The sequence below is a fragment of the Cherax quadricarinatus genome, chromosome 1 (genome assembly GCF_038502225.1).
Source record: "Cherax quadricarinatus isolate ZL_2023a chromosome 1, ASM3850222v1, whole genome shotgun sequence".
NCBI classification, from domain to species: domain Eukaryota; kingdom Metazoa; phylum Arthropoda; class Malacostraca; order Decapoda; family Parastacidae; genus Cherax; species Cherax quadricarinatus.
The window spans coordinates 2,640,001-2,658,289 of NC_091292.1; the positions used below are offsets into that span (position 1 = coordinate 2,640,001).

Here is an 18,289-nt window from a genome sequence, read left to right on the forward strand (position 1 = left end):
TACTTTTATAGTGTGGCTTTGTAGTACACAGTGGACCCCCACCATACGATATTAATCCGTTCTTGAGAGCTCATCGTAAGCCGAAATTATCGTTAGCCGAATTAATATTCCCCATAAGAAATAATGGAAATCGAATTAATCCGTTCCTGACACCCCAAAGTATGAAAAAAAAAAAATTTACCACATGAAATATTAATTTTAATACACACAAACTGAAGAAGACATGCACAATTACTACTCTGCTAAGAATAGAATACATGACACTTACCTTTATTGAAGATTTGGCGATGACTGATGGGATGGGAGGAGTGGAGAGTGTGGAAGTTATTATTTAGAAGGGGAATCCCCTTCCATTAGGACCTGAGGTAGCAAGTCCTTTTCCGGGGTTACTTCCCTTCTTCTTTTAATGCCACATGGACCAGCTTGAGAGTCACTGGACCTCTGTCGCACAACAAATCTGTCCATAGAGCTCTGTACCTCCTGTTCCTTTAAGACTTTCCTAAAATGGGCCATAACATTGTCATTGTACAGGTTGCCAACATGGCTTGCAGTAGCTGTGTCAGAGTGATTTTCATCCGTAAAGGTTTGCAGTTGAACCCATTTTGCACACATTTCCTTAATCTCATTTTAATTCCATACTAATTCTTGCCCCTTTTTACCACAGAGATGGCACTAGAAGCTTTCTTGGGGTGCATGGTGACTTATTTTGCAGTTACAAGCACTAAAATCACTGGGATAATGTGAAATGTACAGAATGTATGCATAGATGTGACTGCACTGGCTGGCTTGTAAACACTGGTGCTGAGGTCACACGTGGGACGCATCCTGGACGAATCACATAAGGCGAGTTTTTTATCGTGAGGCGAGGCAAAATTTTTGCGATCAAATGCTTCGTATGGCGGACTTAACGTAACTCGATGCGTTCATAAGGCGGGGGTCCACTGTATTTGCAGTTCTTTTTGTAATTTTTTTTGGTGTTCTTGCAGTATTTTTTTTGTAGTGTTTCTGATGTGTTTTGTAGTGTTCTTGCATTGTTTTTGCAGTTTTCTAGTGTTTAGGTAGCTTTTGCATTGTTTTTACATCATTTCTGTAGTGTTTTGCAGTGTTCTTGTAGTCTTCCTATGTTTTTGCAAGTTTTTTGTTTTTGTAGTTTTTTATTTTATTTTTTTAAGTGTCAGGGGTTAAATTAAAATTCTTTAAAAATTTTATGGAATTTTACATCAGTTCTTGGCATCACAAGAAAAATCCATATTTATCACACTATCACTAATGTATACACAAGGCTTATAACTACTAATATTTCCAGAATTATACTTTGTAATTTCTATTAACTTTGGTCAAACAAATAGGTGCAGGCACTGGCTAGTGTATACGGGCTGTTAAACATCTGAGATATTAGACTCATTTCTCAATAAATGAATATGAAAGTTATAAATTTTTAATTAATGTTAGTTTTATACTTCAGGTTTGTGAGAGTTCAATTTTTGAAGTGCCAAGTTCAAATGTTTACTTAAAGTTCATTTTGTCTTATAAAAATTTACATTCAGTAAGAAAAACATACCTTGGAAGATGCACTTCAACTGTCCCAATAAGCATAACACTTTGCTCCTAAGCAAATAAATACAGGATTTTAGAATGCTTTGAGTAGGTTATACTCATTAGTATCCTAAGATATGAGTCTACGAGACTTTAACATTCTTTCAAGACGGGCAATCTTGCTCATTTCATGTTCTGGGCTCGGAGTTGAGGTGCTATTTATGCTGGCTGTGGATGAAGCTTGACCGATTAAGTGATGAGCTGCTAATGGTTGGTTACCAGAGCTTGAAACTGTTGGGTTACGATGAGGAGAATCTACTGAGGGTCCCATAGTGTGCTGCCGATATAACTCTAGCACTGAAGCTCGCTCTTTTACTCCTCTCATCTCCAATACCTATATCATTAGACACAAATTAATTTATCATGGGATTTTGGATGTTTGTATAAAGAATATAACAAGCATTAACATTTGTTAATTCAACAATAAAGTTATAGTATGTGCTTCTTATTTTTTTTAACTTAGCTTGTATTTCTCACAAAGGCAGGGTAACAAAAATAAATTAACAACAACCTATTGCTATTTTTCCAAAATCAGATAGATGTCAAAGTCTAATATTAGCCAACAAAACATCCATCACCTTCACTTCCTTTTCAAAGAGCAGGTGTATTCCCCAACCTCTAACACTAGTATTTGGTGTAAAAAGACATGTGAGGACATATTTGTTACAAAACCTTTGGTCCTGGGGCCTCCATCACTTCTAACATAAAAAAGGAAAAAAAAAAAAAAACAGTATATGTATAGTCTTGAAGTGAGGTGTGCCATATAGTCACCTAAAAAATGCAAGTGATGCTTTTTTCTTTTGAGACGACATCAGGTAGACAATGAGATCACATGATTCCTGTGTTGTGAGGTAGGTTGAGCTTTGCCTAGTTGAGTATCATGTATATCAGTGTTTTTTAAATATTGTTGCTTCCAGTATTATGTTCCATGGTGTCAATGATAACTATCAGCAAGGCTTCTAAGTACTGTTGGCATCTAAGATGGTGTTCAGTGAAGAAAATTTGTGCTTCATTTTAATTCATCAATGTCCTGTGGAGTTCCTGTGCAGGACAGAGGCATTCTCGAACTGGTCCCTGTTGCAAGCACTTCAATGTTAACTTTGGTGGACTGAAAGATTTTTGCCTTTTTTCCTGTATATTTCTTGGAACAGTGTTCACAGGGAATGGCGTAGATCCCCACTGTGAAAGTTAGAGGTGCAGGACTTTGCTGTGTAGCAAGGTCTTTGATGGAGGATGTATTCATGGTGGAAACACCAATACTGTTTCTAACAAGAACTTAGTGGGCATTACTAGCAACATTACCGCAAGGAAACACTATGACCTGTTCAGAGGAATGTTTTGTGTGGGATTTTCTGAAGACAGCCTGTGTCTTGTCTGCAGTCCTGGATGAAGAGAGACGATTAATGAAAATTCAAGGCATAAGCTATCCTAAGCAAATCCCCAACAGAGCACTGCTCAATACAGTTCATACAGGGACACCTTAAAGAACACTTGTCTCCTCCACAGGAACTCCTCAGTACATCTGATGAATTGGGATGAGGCACAACTTGTCCTCACTGAACATGATCTTAGATGCTGATGATGCCTAGACGCCTCGCTAATTGCCATCACCAACACCATGGAACATAATACTGGAAGCTAAAAAATTTAAAAGAGAACACTGGCATACATGATACTCTTAGCTGACTAAAGAAAACCCCAACCTACCTCACAACACAGCAATTATGAGGCCTCATTGTCTACACAACCTCATCTCAAAAACACCTCAACTTCATTTTTCAGATCATTATATGATCCTCACACCCCACTTCCAGCCTATATATACTGTTATATTTAACCTTTCTATGTTAGAAGTGATAAAAGTTCCATGAGCAAAATGCTTTCTAATAAATATGTCCTAGTGTTTCCTCATGTGTCTTTTTCAACCAATTTGTAGGTACAGGTCCTCCATCACAAATCCGGCATCATTGGGACCTGTATTGTGCCGGATTACTGAGTTTGCCAGATTTCAGAGTGGTTAGGTTAGAATACACTTAATAAAATTAACCAACTTGACTTACACAGTTAATTAAACATCGGCAAAAATCAAACATTTCCGCTACTTTGAGCTCAATTTCAAAGTACTTTTCGTCATGAAAGCAATCAAAATCATGTCTATTTCATTCTATCAAATGAGTCCAAAAAAATGAGAATACAACCACAAAAACCATACGAAAATGTACTGCAAAGAGGCGGCTAATGGTCGAGAAGTTAACTCCCTTATTTATCGTCCGTCTTTTTTATTTTTGTTGTACGTTAAGAAGCATCTTTCCATCATACATTGCCCAAGTTTCAATGAGATAGCCTAACACACAACCGAGAAAAAAAAATATTTACCAAAAACCATATATGGCAAGCCCAAGCCAGGTACTGGAAATAAGTCACTTTGTCTGACTTTTCTGGGTTATCCTAGGTTTCTATACTTACACTGCTATGTATGATAATCTATGTAACTGTATTTGTGTATACCTGAATAAACTTATTTACTTCTAGTCTGTCAACTGAGTACAAGAAACCATCCATTCACTTATTTCAACTACCCAATAAAGTAGTCAGAAATTGGCAATTTGGCCGGTTTCACACAAATTTCAACAGATGCCAATTTCAAAATAGGGTCCAGAATAAACAATGTAGACATTCCTGGCACTAAAATAACATTTTCTCTGTTCATTAGTCATGGCTACAGGCCCCTCTTATATTACTCTTGCTTACCATTTGGAATTTTTATTAACAAAAAAATAGAAGATTTACTGTTATGCAGATTACTGCATTATTGTAATAATTGTATAAATAATGTCAAGCCATTCTTGACTACGTATTGGCCTGGCAGGCGGACAGGTATTGGACGGTGACGTCATTTGTTTACTCTTGAGCTTCGCTAAAGAATAGAACATTTTCGCTACTGTGAGCGCAATTTCAAGGTACTTTTCCTCATGAAAGCAATCAAATTCATATCTATTTCTGTAATATATCTTTCATTCTATCAAATGAGACCAAAAAAATGAGAATATAACCATAACAACAATACAAAAATATACCGCTAAGTGGCCGCTAATGGCTGAGAAGTGAACTCCGCTATTTATGGTCTGATTTCTTTCATTTTTGGTGTACGTGAAGAAGTATCTTTCCATCATACATTGCCCAAGTTTGAATAAGATAACCCAACAAACAACTGAGAAAATAATAATAATAATAATAATAATAATAATAATAATAATAATAATAATAATAATATATTTACACAAATAGCCCGCACATAAAAGAGAGAAGCTTACGACGACGTTTCGGTCCGACTTGGACCATTTACAAAGTCACCACCACCTCTTCCTGCCTACATATAGCTGTCCTGCTCCACTTCTGGTTAGTGTGACTTTGTAAATGGTCCAAGTCGGACCGAAACGTCGTCGTAAGCTTCTCTCTTTTATGTGCGGGTTATTTGTGTATTGCTCCAGTCACGGTATTGTGCCTTTTTTTTGTTATTTAATAATATATTTATTTAGTACATGTACATGTACAAGGTATACAGGCCTAGCTGACATCAGTGACATACTACTGTATAGAAAGCTGCTTGATATGCAGAGTATTTCAAGTAAATTAGGTCAGTGTCCCAGGATAACACCCACACCAGTCGACTAACACCCAGGTACCCATTTACTGATGGGTAAACATATACAACAGGTGTAAAGAAACGCACCTAATGTTTCTACCCTGGCTGGGAATCGAATATTTACCAAAAATCATATATGGCTAACCCAAGCCAGGTACTAAAAATAAGCCACGGTGACTTTTTTTGGGTTATCCTAGGTTCTCTACACATATGCTGCTATGTGTGATAATCTATAGAGAGAAAATAACTTTTTTGTTTCATGTTTATGATGGAGTACGAGTGTATATCATAGTTAGCCCTGTGCTATACTCCGTTTTCTCTAATATAAGCCCCCAAGACAGGGATAGGAGAATGGTATTTGTTTACCACATCCTCTTCATAACTCTGTTGAACTGCTCGGTGTTGTGCCAAATATTATTCATTCTGGAGTATTTAACATGTTTTATGTTATTTATATTGTTTCTTATGTCATATTGGATGAATTGTGATAGGCAAATAAGCTATAGTGTTGATATTAGCGTAATAATAAAGCATATTCTCCTGCTTCATGAGACTGAGTTCATGACAACCAACAGTGGCTTCAAAGCCACCTTATCTTTAATGGATAATGTATTGTGTAGGTGCTTTACATAATGAGAAGCATTTCTTTTATTCATTGGAACCATGGCTAGGGCTAAAAGTAAGCAGGTTAAAACATTAAATGGAGAAAAAGAAATTGGAATGACTTATGCAGCAAGTAGTGCCACCAAATAGTACCAGCAGGTTGGTGTGGCGACCCTGGAAATTTGAAATTATGCTAGCCAAAATTAGTGCCGAATAACTGAAGGAACCGAATAACTGATTGCCGGATTTGTGATGGTGGGCCTGTACTTTCAAATGTTGAAAAAACGTAGATCTACGTTTGGACAGTTTAAGGGTTAAATTACATTCACTTGTTAGACGAAGAATGATGGGAGACATGATCGAAGTGTATAAGGGGAAGATGGTTATTAATAAAGGGTATATTATTAGTGTATCAGTCTGTAGTGGAAGGAAGGCGGGGTAGGGGTCAGCCTAGGAAAGGTTGGAGGGAGGGGGTAAAGGAGGTTTTGTGTGCGAGGGGCTTGGACTTCCAGCAGGCGTGCGTGAGCGTGTTTGATAGGAGTGAATGGAGACGAATGGTTTTTAATACTTGACGTGCTGTTGGAGTGTGAGCAAAGTAACATTTATGAAGGGGTTCAGGGAAACCGGCAGGCCGGACTTGAGTCCTGGAGATGGGTAGTACAGTGCCTGCACTCTGAAGGAGGGGTGTTAATGTTGCAGTTTAAAAACTGTAGTGTAAAGCACCCTTCTGGCAAGACAGTGATGGAGTGAATGATGGTGAAAGTTTTTCTTTTTCGGGCCACCCTGCCTTGGTGGGAATCGGCTAGTGTGATAATAAAAAAAAAATAAAAATAATTAGTAAGGTCTTGAGGATATCTCTCCAGGAGAGAATCCGCAGTAATGGATTCAAATTAGACAAGTTTAGATTTAGAAAGGATGTAGGAAAGTATTGGTTTGGAAATAGGGTAGTTGATGAATGGAACAGTCTACCTAGTTGGGTTATTGAGGCTAAAACCTTGGGTAGTTTCAAATATAGGTTGGATAAATACATGAGTGAGAGGGGTTGGATTTGAGTGGGACTTGCATATGAGAGTGGATAGAGTTATCAGAGCTTATTTCTTGGGTGGCATTGAAAATTGGGTTGGGCAAATGTTTTGTTAGTGGGATGGATTGTAAAGGACCTGCCAAGTATGGGCTAAGAGGCCTGCTGCAGTGTTCCTCCTTTCTTATATACTTATGTTCAAAGTTGTAGTACTATGGCACGACCAATGACCTCAAAGCTGTAGTACTATGGCATGCCCAGTGAAGTGGTTAACTGTATCAAATTATATCTGTATTATTATATGATCAAAATCTATAACACAATCACTTGGAATGTAACAACTATAACTTCTTTATATGGCCCAAAAGATTTTAAAAACAAAATGGTAAATTTTTAACCAAAGGTTTCTTAATGTCATTAACACCAAGGTCTCTCACTTTTGTATTCAAGTTTCATGATTCTGTAACCATTCACACAGCTTCCTGAATATTTCTTTCCCCTCTCCACTTCTCTCATATCTAAGTGCTTAAACTAGTTCATAACCATCTCTTATTCTCAACAACAACTATTCAATTAAAACTTTTATATCACTCTTTTTTTCTTTCAATACTTGTTCATTCAACAAATCTATCACACCTTGGTAAGCTCTTATGATGTCAGACATAACCAATTTAAATCTTCAACTTTTTAACTTTATTTCACTCAGTGATTCAATACAGTATAAAGTGTCCTTGCATTCATAACATCCACTGTACAATCACTTCTTCATATTCACACACAAATATGCTAACATTATCAATATTATTATTATTGTTGTATTAAAGTGTTATATTTATCTAACATCAATTCTGCATAACCAGGGCCTTCCCACATGTCTAACTAAATGTCACCAATTTTTTAATAGTATGTACTGTACATCTGGAAATAAAATATTAGTTTTACTATTATTATTTCCTTATTGGTACTGTATGTGATTAATTACTGAATGGGTAACTACAGGCTTGCAATTTAGCTGTCTTCTACTACATGCATGACTACAGGAAAAGTCTAATCTGCTACCAACAAAGGTGGCTGGAAAGAAAACCTACAGACATGAAAACTCTGAATTTAACGTACATACGAGTTATTACGACTAACTTGATAAGAGACATAAATAAATAAAAAGTAATTCTGTCATAGTACTTATTGTTAAAAAATCAATATTATCACTCATGTTACATAATAGTGGTAAGTTCTTGGATGGTACTATCATATATACAGTACTTACCTTTTGAAAATCTGCAATTGTAGCATCAGGTAGAAGTCGATTAAATTTGTCAACCAGTTCACAATGTGTTGTATATTCCCCCATCACAACCTACAAGAAACTATGTTGTATCACAGAATTAAACTTATTTTATAATTCTCACCATATATCTTCCCACTTGCTAAGTAGTCATGGGAAAGTAATGTAGGAAGATTTCATGACATAGCAATTCTTAAGCAATTCTCCTAAAGAGTAACTTTCCATAAAATACTATATAGTAATCCTATTTCTTTGTAATTTAAAAAATGTATTATGCTTTAATAATCTTCATTCCAGCTTGTTTTTTTTTGATACATGATAAATGAAGATCAGTATCTTTTTATGTTTTAAAGTATACCCACATTAATAAAATATATAGAAATTCCCATTATTGCCATGGTCACATGATAACAGTCACTGCTACCTATCACCTCTTAAACAATACTTTGCTATTTATTTCTGTATTAGTTTGCTGACATAGCTGAACTTTGCCACGAAAGCATGGGAACCCAAAGAAGAAAAAATTAGTAATATACTGTCAGATGTTTTAATCTTCAAAACACATGACCTGACATGACTCTGGCCTTCTCACTTCCTCTTCTGACCCCTCTTCTTGAACTGTCTTTAACTGATCTATCTTCTCTCTTTCTCCTTGCCTCCTAATTTGTTTTCTGGAATTTTCATTATCAAACCTGTCTTCTGACTTTGTCATCATTCTTCACATGATTTGTTTTTTCTTTACCCACATTTTTGTTCAGTTGTGACTTGACAATGGTTTAGGAAAGGCAAAAATGTCATCTACAGTTCTCCCTAAAAAGTGTTGCTTATTTGTGAGTTCATTTTCACTCATTTTTTAAAAGGTCATGCATAAAGTAATCCAATATTAACCAAAGAAGATAATATTCCCCCCAGCTCTGTGATGTGAAAGTACTGATATATATATGTACGTATATATATATATATATATATATATATATATATATATATATATATATATATATATATATATATATATATATATATATATATATATATATATATATGTAATGTCACCATGGTTGTTTAATATATTTATAGATGGGGTTGTAAAAGAAGTAAATGCTAGGGTGTTCGGGAGAGGGGTGGGATTAAATTATGGGGAATCAAATTCAAAATGGGAATTGACACAGTTACTTTTTGCTGATGATACTGTGCTTATGGGAGATTCTAAAGAAAAATTACAAAGGTTAGTGGATGAGTTTGAGAATGTGTGTAAAGGTAGAAAGTTGAAAGTGAACATAGAAAAGAGTAAGGTGATGAGGGTATCAAATGATTTAGATAAAGAAAAATTGGATATCAAATTGGGGAGGAGGAGTATGGAAGAAGTGAATGTTTTCAGATACTTGGGAGTTGACGTGTCGGCGGATGGATTTATGAAGGATGAGGTTAATCATAGAATTGATGAGGGAAAAAGGGTGGGTGGTGCGTTGAGGTATATGTGGAGTCAAAAAACGTTATCTATGGAGGCAAAGAAGGGAATGTATGAAAGTATAGTAGTACCAACACTCTTATATGGATGTGAAGCTTGGGTGGTAAATGCAGCAGCGAGGAGACGGTTGGAGGCAGTGGAGATGTCCTGTCTAAGGGCAATGTGTGGTGTAAATATTATGCAGAAAATTCGGAGTGTGGAAATTAGGAGAAGGTGTGGAGTTAATAAAAGCATTAGTCAGAGGGCAGAAGAGGGGTTGTTGAGGTGGTTTGGTCATTTAGAGAGAATGGATCAAAGTAGAATGACATGGAAAGCATATAAATCTATAGGGGAAGGAAAGAGGGGTAGGGGTCGTCCTCGAAAGGGTTGGAAAGAGGGGGTAAAGGAGGTTTTGTGGGTGAGGGGCTTGGACTTCCAGCAAGCGTGCATGAGCGTGTTAGATAGGAGTGAATGGAGACGAATGATACTTGGGACCTGACGATCTGTTGGAGTGTGAGCAGGGTAATATTTAGTGAAGGGATTCAGGGAAACCGGTTATTTTCATATAGTCGGACTTGAGTCCTGGAAATGGGAAGTACAATGCCTGCACTTTAAAGGAGGGGTTTGGGATATTGGCAGTTTGGAGGGATATGTTGTGTATCTCTATACGTATATGCTTCTAAACTGTTGTATTCTGAGCACCTCTGCAAAAGCAGTGATAATGTGTGAGTGTGGTGAAAGTGTTGAATGATGATGAAAGTATTTTCTTTTTGGGGATTTTCTTTCTTTTTTTTTTGGGTCACCCTGCCTCGGTGAGAGACGGCCGACTTGTTGAAAAAAAAAAAAAAAAAAAAAAAAAAAAAAAAATAAAATAAAAAAAAAAAATATTACTAAATGTGAAAGGAGAAACTTTTGTTTTTCCTTTTGGGCCATATATAAAGAAAGAAAGATATATATATATATATATATATATATATATATATATATATATATATATATATATATATATTTATTATTTATTTATTTATATATATATATATATATATATATATATACTTCCTAGGTAGTAGGTTGGTAGACAGCAACCGCCCAGGGAGGTACTACCGTCCTGCCAAGTGAGTGTAAAACGAAAGCCTGTAATCGTTTTACATGATGGTAGGATTGCTGGTGTCCTTTTTTCTGTCTCATAAACATGCAAGATTTCAGGTACGTCTTGCTACTTCTACTTACACTTAGGTCACACTACACATACCTGTACAAGCATATATATGCACACCCCTTTGAGTTTTCTTCTAATTTCTTTCTAGTTATTGTTCTTGTTTATTTCCTCTTACCTCCATGGGGAAGTGGAACAGAATTCTTCCTCCGTAAGCCATGCATGTTGTAAGAGGCGACTAAAATGCTGGGAGCAAGGGGGCTAGTAACCCCTTCTCCTGTATATATTACTAAATGTAAAAGGAGAAACTTTCGTTTTTCCTTTTGGGCCACCCCACCTCGGTGGGATACGGCCGGTGTGTTGAAAGAAGAAAGAAATATATATATCTTTCTTCTTTCAACATACCGGCCGTATCCCACCGAGGCGGGGTAGCCCAAAAGGAAAAACGGAAGTTTCTCCTTTTACATTTAGTAATATATACAGGAGAAGGAGTTACTAACCCCTTCCTCCTGGCATTTTTGTCTTACAACACGCATGGCTTACGGAGGAAAAATTCTGTTCCACTTCCCCATGGAGAAAAGAGGAAATAAACAAGAACAATAACTAGAAAGAAAATAGAAGAAAACCCAGAGGGGTATGTATATATATGCTTGTACATGTATGTACAATGTGACCTAAGTGTTAGTAGAAGTAGAAGACGTACCTTAAATCTTGCATGTTTATGAAACAGAAAAAAGGACACCAGCAATCCTACCATCATGTAAAACAATTACAGGCTTTCGTTTTACACTCACTTGGCAGGACGGTAGTACCTCCCTGGGTAGTTATTGTCTACCAACCTACTACCTACAGTAGAACGCTCACGCATGCCTGCTGGAAGTCCATGCCCCTCGCACACAAAACCTCCTTTACCCCCTCCCTCCAACCTTTCCTAGGCCGACCCCTACCCCGCCTTCCTTCCACTACAGACTGATACACTCTTGAAGTCATTCTGTTTCGCTCCATTCTCTCTACATGTCCGAACCACCTCAACAACCCTTCCTCAGCCCTCTGGACAACAGTTTTGGTAATCCCGCACCTCCTCCTAGCTTCCAAACTACAAATTCTCTGCATTATATTCGCACCACACATTGCCCTCAGACATGACATCTCCACTGTATGTATGTATATATATATATATATATATATATATATATATATATATATATATATATATATATATATATATATATATATATATATATATATATATATATATATATATATTTATTTTCAACAAGTCTGCCGTCTCCCACCAAGGCAGGGGTGACCCAAAAAGAAAGAAAATCCCCAAAAAGAAAATACTTTCATCTTCATTCAACACTTTCACCTCACTCACACATAATCACTGTTTTTGCAGAGGTGCTCAGAACACAACAGTTTAGAAGCATATACGTATAAAGATACATAACATAACCCTCCAAACTGCTAATATCCCAAAACCCCTCCTTTAGAGTGCAGGCATTGTACTTCCCATTTCCAGGACTCAAGTCCGGCTATATAAAAATAACTGGGTTCCCTGAATCCCTTCACTAAATATTACCCTGCTCACACTCCAACAGATCGTCAGGTCCCAAATACCATTCGTCTCCATTTACTCCTATCGAACAAGCTCATACACGCCTGCTGGAAGTCCAAGCCCCTCGCCCACAAAACCTCCCTTATCCCTTCCTTCCAACCTTTTCGAGGATGACCCCTACCCTGCCTTCCTTCTACAGATTTAAATGCTCTCCATGTCATTCTACTTTGATCCATTCTCTCTAAATGACCAAACCACCTCAACAACCCCTCTTCAGCCCTCTGACTAATACTTTTATTAACTCCACACCTTCTCCTAATTTCCACACTCCGAATTTTCTGCATAATATTTACACTACACATTGCCCTTAGACAGGACATCTCCAATGCCTCCAACCGCCTCCTCGCTGCTGCATTCACAACCCAAGCTTCACACCCATATAAGAGTGTTGGTACTACTATACTTTCATACATTCCCTTTTTTGCCTCCAAAAATAACGTTTTTTGACTCCACATATACCTCAACGCACCACTCACCTTTTTTCCTTCATCAATTCTATGATTAACCTCATCCTTCATAAATCCATCCGCCGACACATCAACTGCCAAGTACAGTGGACCCCCGGTTAACGAACTTTTTTCATTCCAGTAGAATGTTCAGGTGCCAGTACTGACCGAATTTTTTCCCATAAGGAATATTGTGAAGTAGATTAGTCCATTTCAGACCCCCAAACATACACGTACAAATGCACTTACATAAATACACTTACATAATTGGTCGCATTTGGAGGTGATCGTTAAGCGGGGGTCCACTGTATTTGAAAACATTCACTTCTTCCATACTTCTCCTCCCCAATTTGATATCCAATTTTTCTTTATCTAAATCATTTGATACCCTCATCACCTTACTCTTTTCTATGTTCACTTTCAACTTTCTACCTTTACACACTCTCCCAAACTCATCCATTTTATAAAAGTTAATGGATGAGTTAACTTTTGTTAACTCATCCATTAACAGTATCATCAGCAAAAAGTAACTGCGTCAATTCCCATTTTGTATTTGATTCCCCATAATTTAATCCCACCCCTCTCCCCAGCACCCTACCATTTACTTCTTTTACAACCCCATCTATAAATATATTAAACAACCATGGTGACATTACACATCCCCGTCTAAGACCCACCTTTACTGGGAAGTAGTCTCCCTCTCTTCTACACACCCTAACCTGAGCCTCACTATCCTCATAAAAACTCTTTACAGCATTTAGTAACTTACTACCTATTCCATATACTTGCAACATCCGCCACATTGCTCCCCTATCCACTCTATCATATGCCTTTTCTAAATCCATAAATGCAATAAAAACTTCCCTACCTTTATCTAAATACTGTTCAGATATATGCTTCAATGTAAACACTTGATCTACACATCCTCTACCCACTCTAAAACCTCCTTGATCATCTGCAATCCTGCATTCTGTCTTGCCTCTAATTCTTTCAATAATAACCCCACCAAGCACTTTTCCTGGTATACTCAGTAAACTTATTCCTCTATAATTTTTACAATCTCTTTTGTCCCCCTTCCCTTTATATAAAAGAATTATACATGCTCTCTGCCAATCCCTAGGTACCTTCCCCTCTTTCATACATTTATTAAGCAAAAAATACCAACCACTCCAACACTATATATCTCCCTGCTTTTAACATTTCTGTCATGATCCCATCAGTTCCAGCTGCTTTACCCCCTTTCATTCTACATAATGCCTCATGCACCTCCCCCACACTCACATCCTGCTCTTCTTCACTCCTAAAAGATGGTATACCTCCCTGGCCAGTGCATGAAATTACTGCCTCCCTTTCTTCATCGACAAAATATTCCAACCCTCTACCCAGTATCTCCATCTCCCCTCTACTAACTCCCCTATTCTGTTTTTAACTGACAAATCCCTAGGCTTTCTTAACTTGTTTATCTCGTTCCAAAATTTTTTCTTATTTTCATCAAAATATCTTGACATTGCCTATCCCATTCTATCATCTGCTCTCCTTTTACATTCTCTCACCACTCTCTTCACCTTTCTTTTACTCTCCATATACTCTGCTCTTCTTATAACACTTCTGCTTTGTAAAAACCTCTCGTAAGCCACCTTTTTCTCTATCACACCCTTTACTTCATCACTCCACCAATCACTCCTCTTTCCTCCTGCACCCACCCTCCTATGGCCACAAACTTCTGCCCCAGATTCTGATGCTGCATATACATATACATATACATACAGCATTATGTTCACACTTTAACAGTACATCACAACCTAAAGACCATTTGTTCAGTTTAACATTCTCACATATGCTTCCTGAATGGGAAAGAATTTAGGAATTTTGTTGAATGATGGGGTGAGTGGATTTAATCTTCCTTATGTGATAAAGGATAGTGCTGCTGCTACAGGCACTTACATAATATGACTGACCAAAATAAATCTGCTTCTGAGTAAACATCTGTCAAACGATTACTCTTGGTGGTGTTTGTGTCTTGTATAAAGCTCTATAAAGGTGTTATGAGAATTATGGAAAATATTTGTTCATGGAAGATGGTATAACTTCACTTCCGGCTACAGTATGTCATTCCTCAGTCAAAATTTTTTTTATCAAAATTTTCCCTTATTTTGATTAAGTGTGTGATTATTTCATTTTAATACAATAATAAAATTCTTACAAACCTGCAGTACTAGCTCAGCACGTGCCATACCCCTTCCAACCATTCTTGTGTATGTCTGTGGAGGATCACGCTGTACCTATAATAAATATACAATGTACCACATAGAGAAAACAATAAATAAAGCAATTACAAATTTTATCATGAAAATACTTTTTTATTATCTACTAAAAACTTCTCAGCTTTCTTAGAACACTATGATCAAGTTTTCACAAGGCCTGCCCAGCATGGGTTAGATCATCATCATACTCATTATCATCTCCTCCTCTTCCTCCTACTTCTAATGATAATTCTTTCACCACTACGGTCGAAGCTCGGTGGTCAACTGCATTATTTGTTGAATAAATTGGTTTTCGAATGAGGTGTCAAGAAAAAAAATGTCCTGGCTTTCATACATTCTCTTGGTTGTCGATGGACAAGTTTTCATGTGTACGGAACAGGACAAAGTGGCTCAGGTCACGTGCTTATGGAATGCGAACTGGACAATGGGTTGAGAGTGAGGGTATGAGTCAGTATAGCCACTAACTTGCGTGATGTAAACATCTCTTGAGCTTTTGTTGTGATTCTTGTGAACTTTTTTGTCATTTTGCAATATTGGTGCAATTTTTTTGTTGTGAGATAAGCCATCACAGATCCAAAAAAGGATAATGATATTAAAGCAAAAAGAAAAGTTGTAAAAAGCACTGAATTTAAAAAAGAAATTATTAACCCTTTCAGGGTCCAAGGCCCAAATCTGGAGTCATGCACCAGTGTCCAAGAATTTAAAAAAAAAAATTTTTTATTTTTTCTTATGAAATCGTAGAGAATCTTTATGTGAAGGTAATAAAACAAAAAGTACGAAATTTGGTGGAAAATTGACGAAATTACGCTCTCGCGAATTTTGATGTGTCAGCGACATTTACGAATCGGCAATTTTGCCGACTTTGACTCCCATTTTAGGCCAATTACATTATTCCAATCAACCAAATTCTTAGCTATTTCACTAGTATTACTTCTATTCTATCGATTGAGCACAAGAAATCGCCAAGTCAACTGTTTCAACTACAAAATAAAGTGATCGGAAATTGTTAATTTGGCCAATTTAACACAAAGTTCAAAATATTCCAATTTCAAAATAGGGTCCAGAATAAACAATGTAGGCATTCCTGGCACTAAACTAACGTTTCCTCTGTTCATTAGTTATGTTTTGAGGCTTTACAAATAAATTCCATTTTGATTTTTTATTCACATAATGAATTTTTATTCACACCAAAAAATAGAAGATTTACTGTTATGCAATACTGTAATAATTGTATAAATATCATCACCATATTTGTGAATGTATATTAGACCCACCAGCTGACGTGTATTAGACGTGTGAGGTCGTTTGTTTACTCTTGAATATCGGCAAAAATTTAACATTTCTGCTACTTTGAGCTCAGTTTCAAGCCATTTCCAGTGCTAAAACCAATCAAAATCATCTCTATTTCTGTAATATGTCTTCCATTCTATCAAATGAGACCAAGAAATCGCAAATACAACTATAAAAAACATACGAAAAAACACTGCAAAGTTGCTGTTTTAATAAAAAAATCATGATTTAAGTTTTTTTCTCTCATTATACACAGTGTGCTGCAGGATCTGTTTTATGTGGTGCACACATACCACATAGATGTATTCTCTCATATCTAGGCCCAAATGTACCACTCACAGTTTATCAGAGTGAGCTGACCTCATGGCGTAGATCTACGGTTTGGACCCTGAACGTAAAGCCGTAGATCTACGGGACGGACCCTGAAAGGGTTAAAAAAAGTGTGAAGAAGATCGGCTTAGTGTGGTTGATATAGCAAAACTTTTTGATAAGTCAGCATTTACCATTAGCATGATATTGGGCCAAAGGGAAAAAATTAAAGCAGTTGACCTTCCAAGCAGTAACATCCTCCCCACACTCCACTCCTCCACCTCCTACTTCCAGTATGCCATTAGCTCTCCTCTGACAAGTAAGGAGCAGTTAAATTTTCATTTAGTATTCAATTTTACAGTATTGCTGTGCTGTAATTTCATACATTGTTTTATGTAGTAGTTAGTACATTATTATATTATTACAGTGCAGGTCTCCCTCAACATTCGCGAGGGTTAGGGGATCAAGAGCCTCGCGAATGTTGAAAAACCGTGAATGTTTGGTGCCCCAATATATTGTAAGGAAATATATTACAATACTGCTTCCTTAACTTGTTGAACCATGAATAATCATAAAATACATGAAAACGTCGTAAATTGTACTAAATATATACATGTCATGCTTTAATAACGTATGTTATTTAATAACATGTATGTTAATACACAGACTCCACCACTGTCTCCACCAATGCCTCCACCACTGCGAGTCCCTACTACCCTCCCTCCGATCCCCGCAACTGGCAGCCAGCCCTCCCACCACTCAGTGTGGTGAGTGTTTTGTTTGCTCATTATTTGCTATTAAACTACAGAATAAATAATGTAAACCCATTCATGACTGCATATTGGAATAGCTATTAGGAAAGGTACTAGACGGTGACATCATGTGTTTACTCTTGAACACAGCAAAGAATCAAACATTTCTGCTATTGCTAATAATAACAATAGTAATAATAATAATAAATACGATATAATTGAAGAAGGAAATTGTACAAAAATACGAGGGAGTGGTTGACACATCGTCAGTGTGACTATGTTTATGCTGGAGTGAACATTAGTCTCCCTGCTCTTCCAAACATTTCACAATAATTCAGCGGTTGAGGCAGTGGTATTTAATAACATGTATGTTATAAATAATAATAGTACATGTTATTATTAATAACATATATTATTATTAACATGTATGTATTTAATAACATATATATTATAAATAATAATAGTACATATTATTAATAACATGTATTATTATTAACATGTATGTTATAAAATACCATTGCCTCAATCACTGCCTCTACCACTCCAGTCACACTCAATCTACAAGCACCAAACACAATGAATTATTGTGAAATGTTTGGAGGAGCAGGGAGACTAATGTTCACTCCAGCATAAACAAAGTCACACTGACGATGTGTCAACCACTCCCTCGTATTTTTGTACAATTTCCTTCTTCAATTATATCATATTTATTATTATTATTATTATTATTATTATTATTATTACTATTGTTATTATTAGCTGTAGCAGAAATGTTTAATTCTTTGCAGTGTTCAAGAGTAAACACATGATGTCACCGTCTAATACCTGTCCGAATAGCCATTCCAATATGCAGTCA

General features: G+C 36.6%; 1 protein-coding gene across 2 annotated transcripts in view; it reads right to left on the minus strand.

Annotated features, from left to right (window-relative positions):
- Window positions 1-1,192: 1,192 nt before the first annotated feature.
- Vps53 (vacuolar protein sorting 53) overlaps window positions 1,193-18,289 on the minus strand; it is a 236,088-nt gene continuing 218,991 nt past the window's right edge. For both annotated transcript variants that reach the window (XM_070083203.1, XM_070083262.1), the window contains 3 exons: window positions 15,026-15,100; window positions 8,134-8,223; window positions 1,193-1,930 (listed from right to left, as the gene is read on the minus strand). In XM_070083203.1, coding sequence (XP_069939304.1) covers window positions 1,667-1,930; window positions 8,134-8,223; window positions 15,026-15,100 — 429 coding nt within the window. In that variant the 3' untranslated portion in view covers window positions 1,193-1,666. The remainder of the gene's footprint in view (window positions 1,931-8,133; window positions 8,224-15,025; window positions 15,101-18,289) is intronic.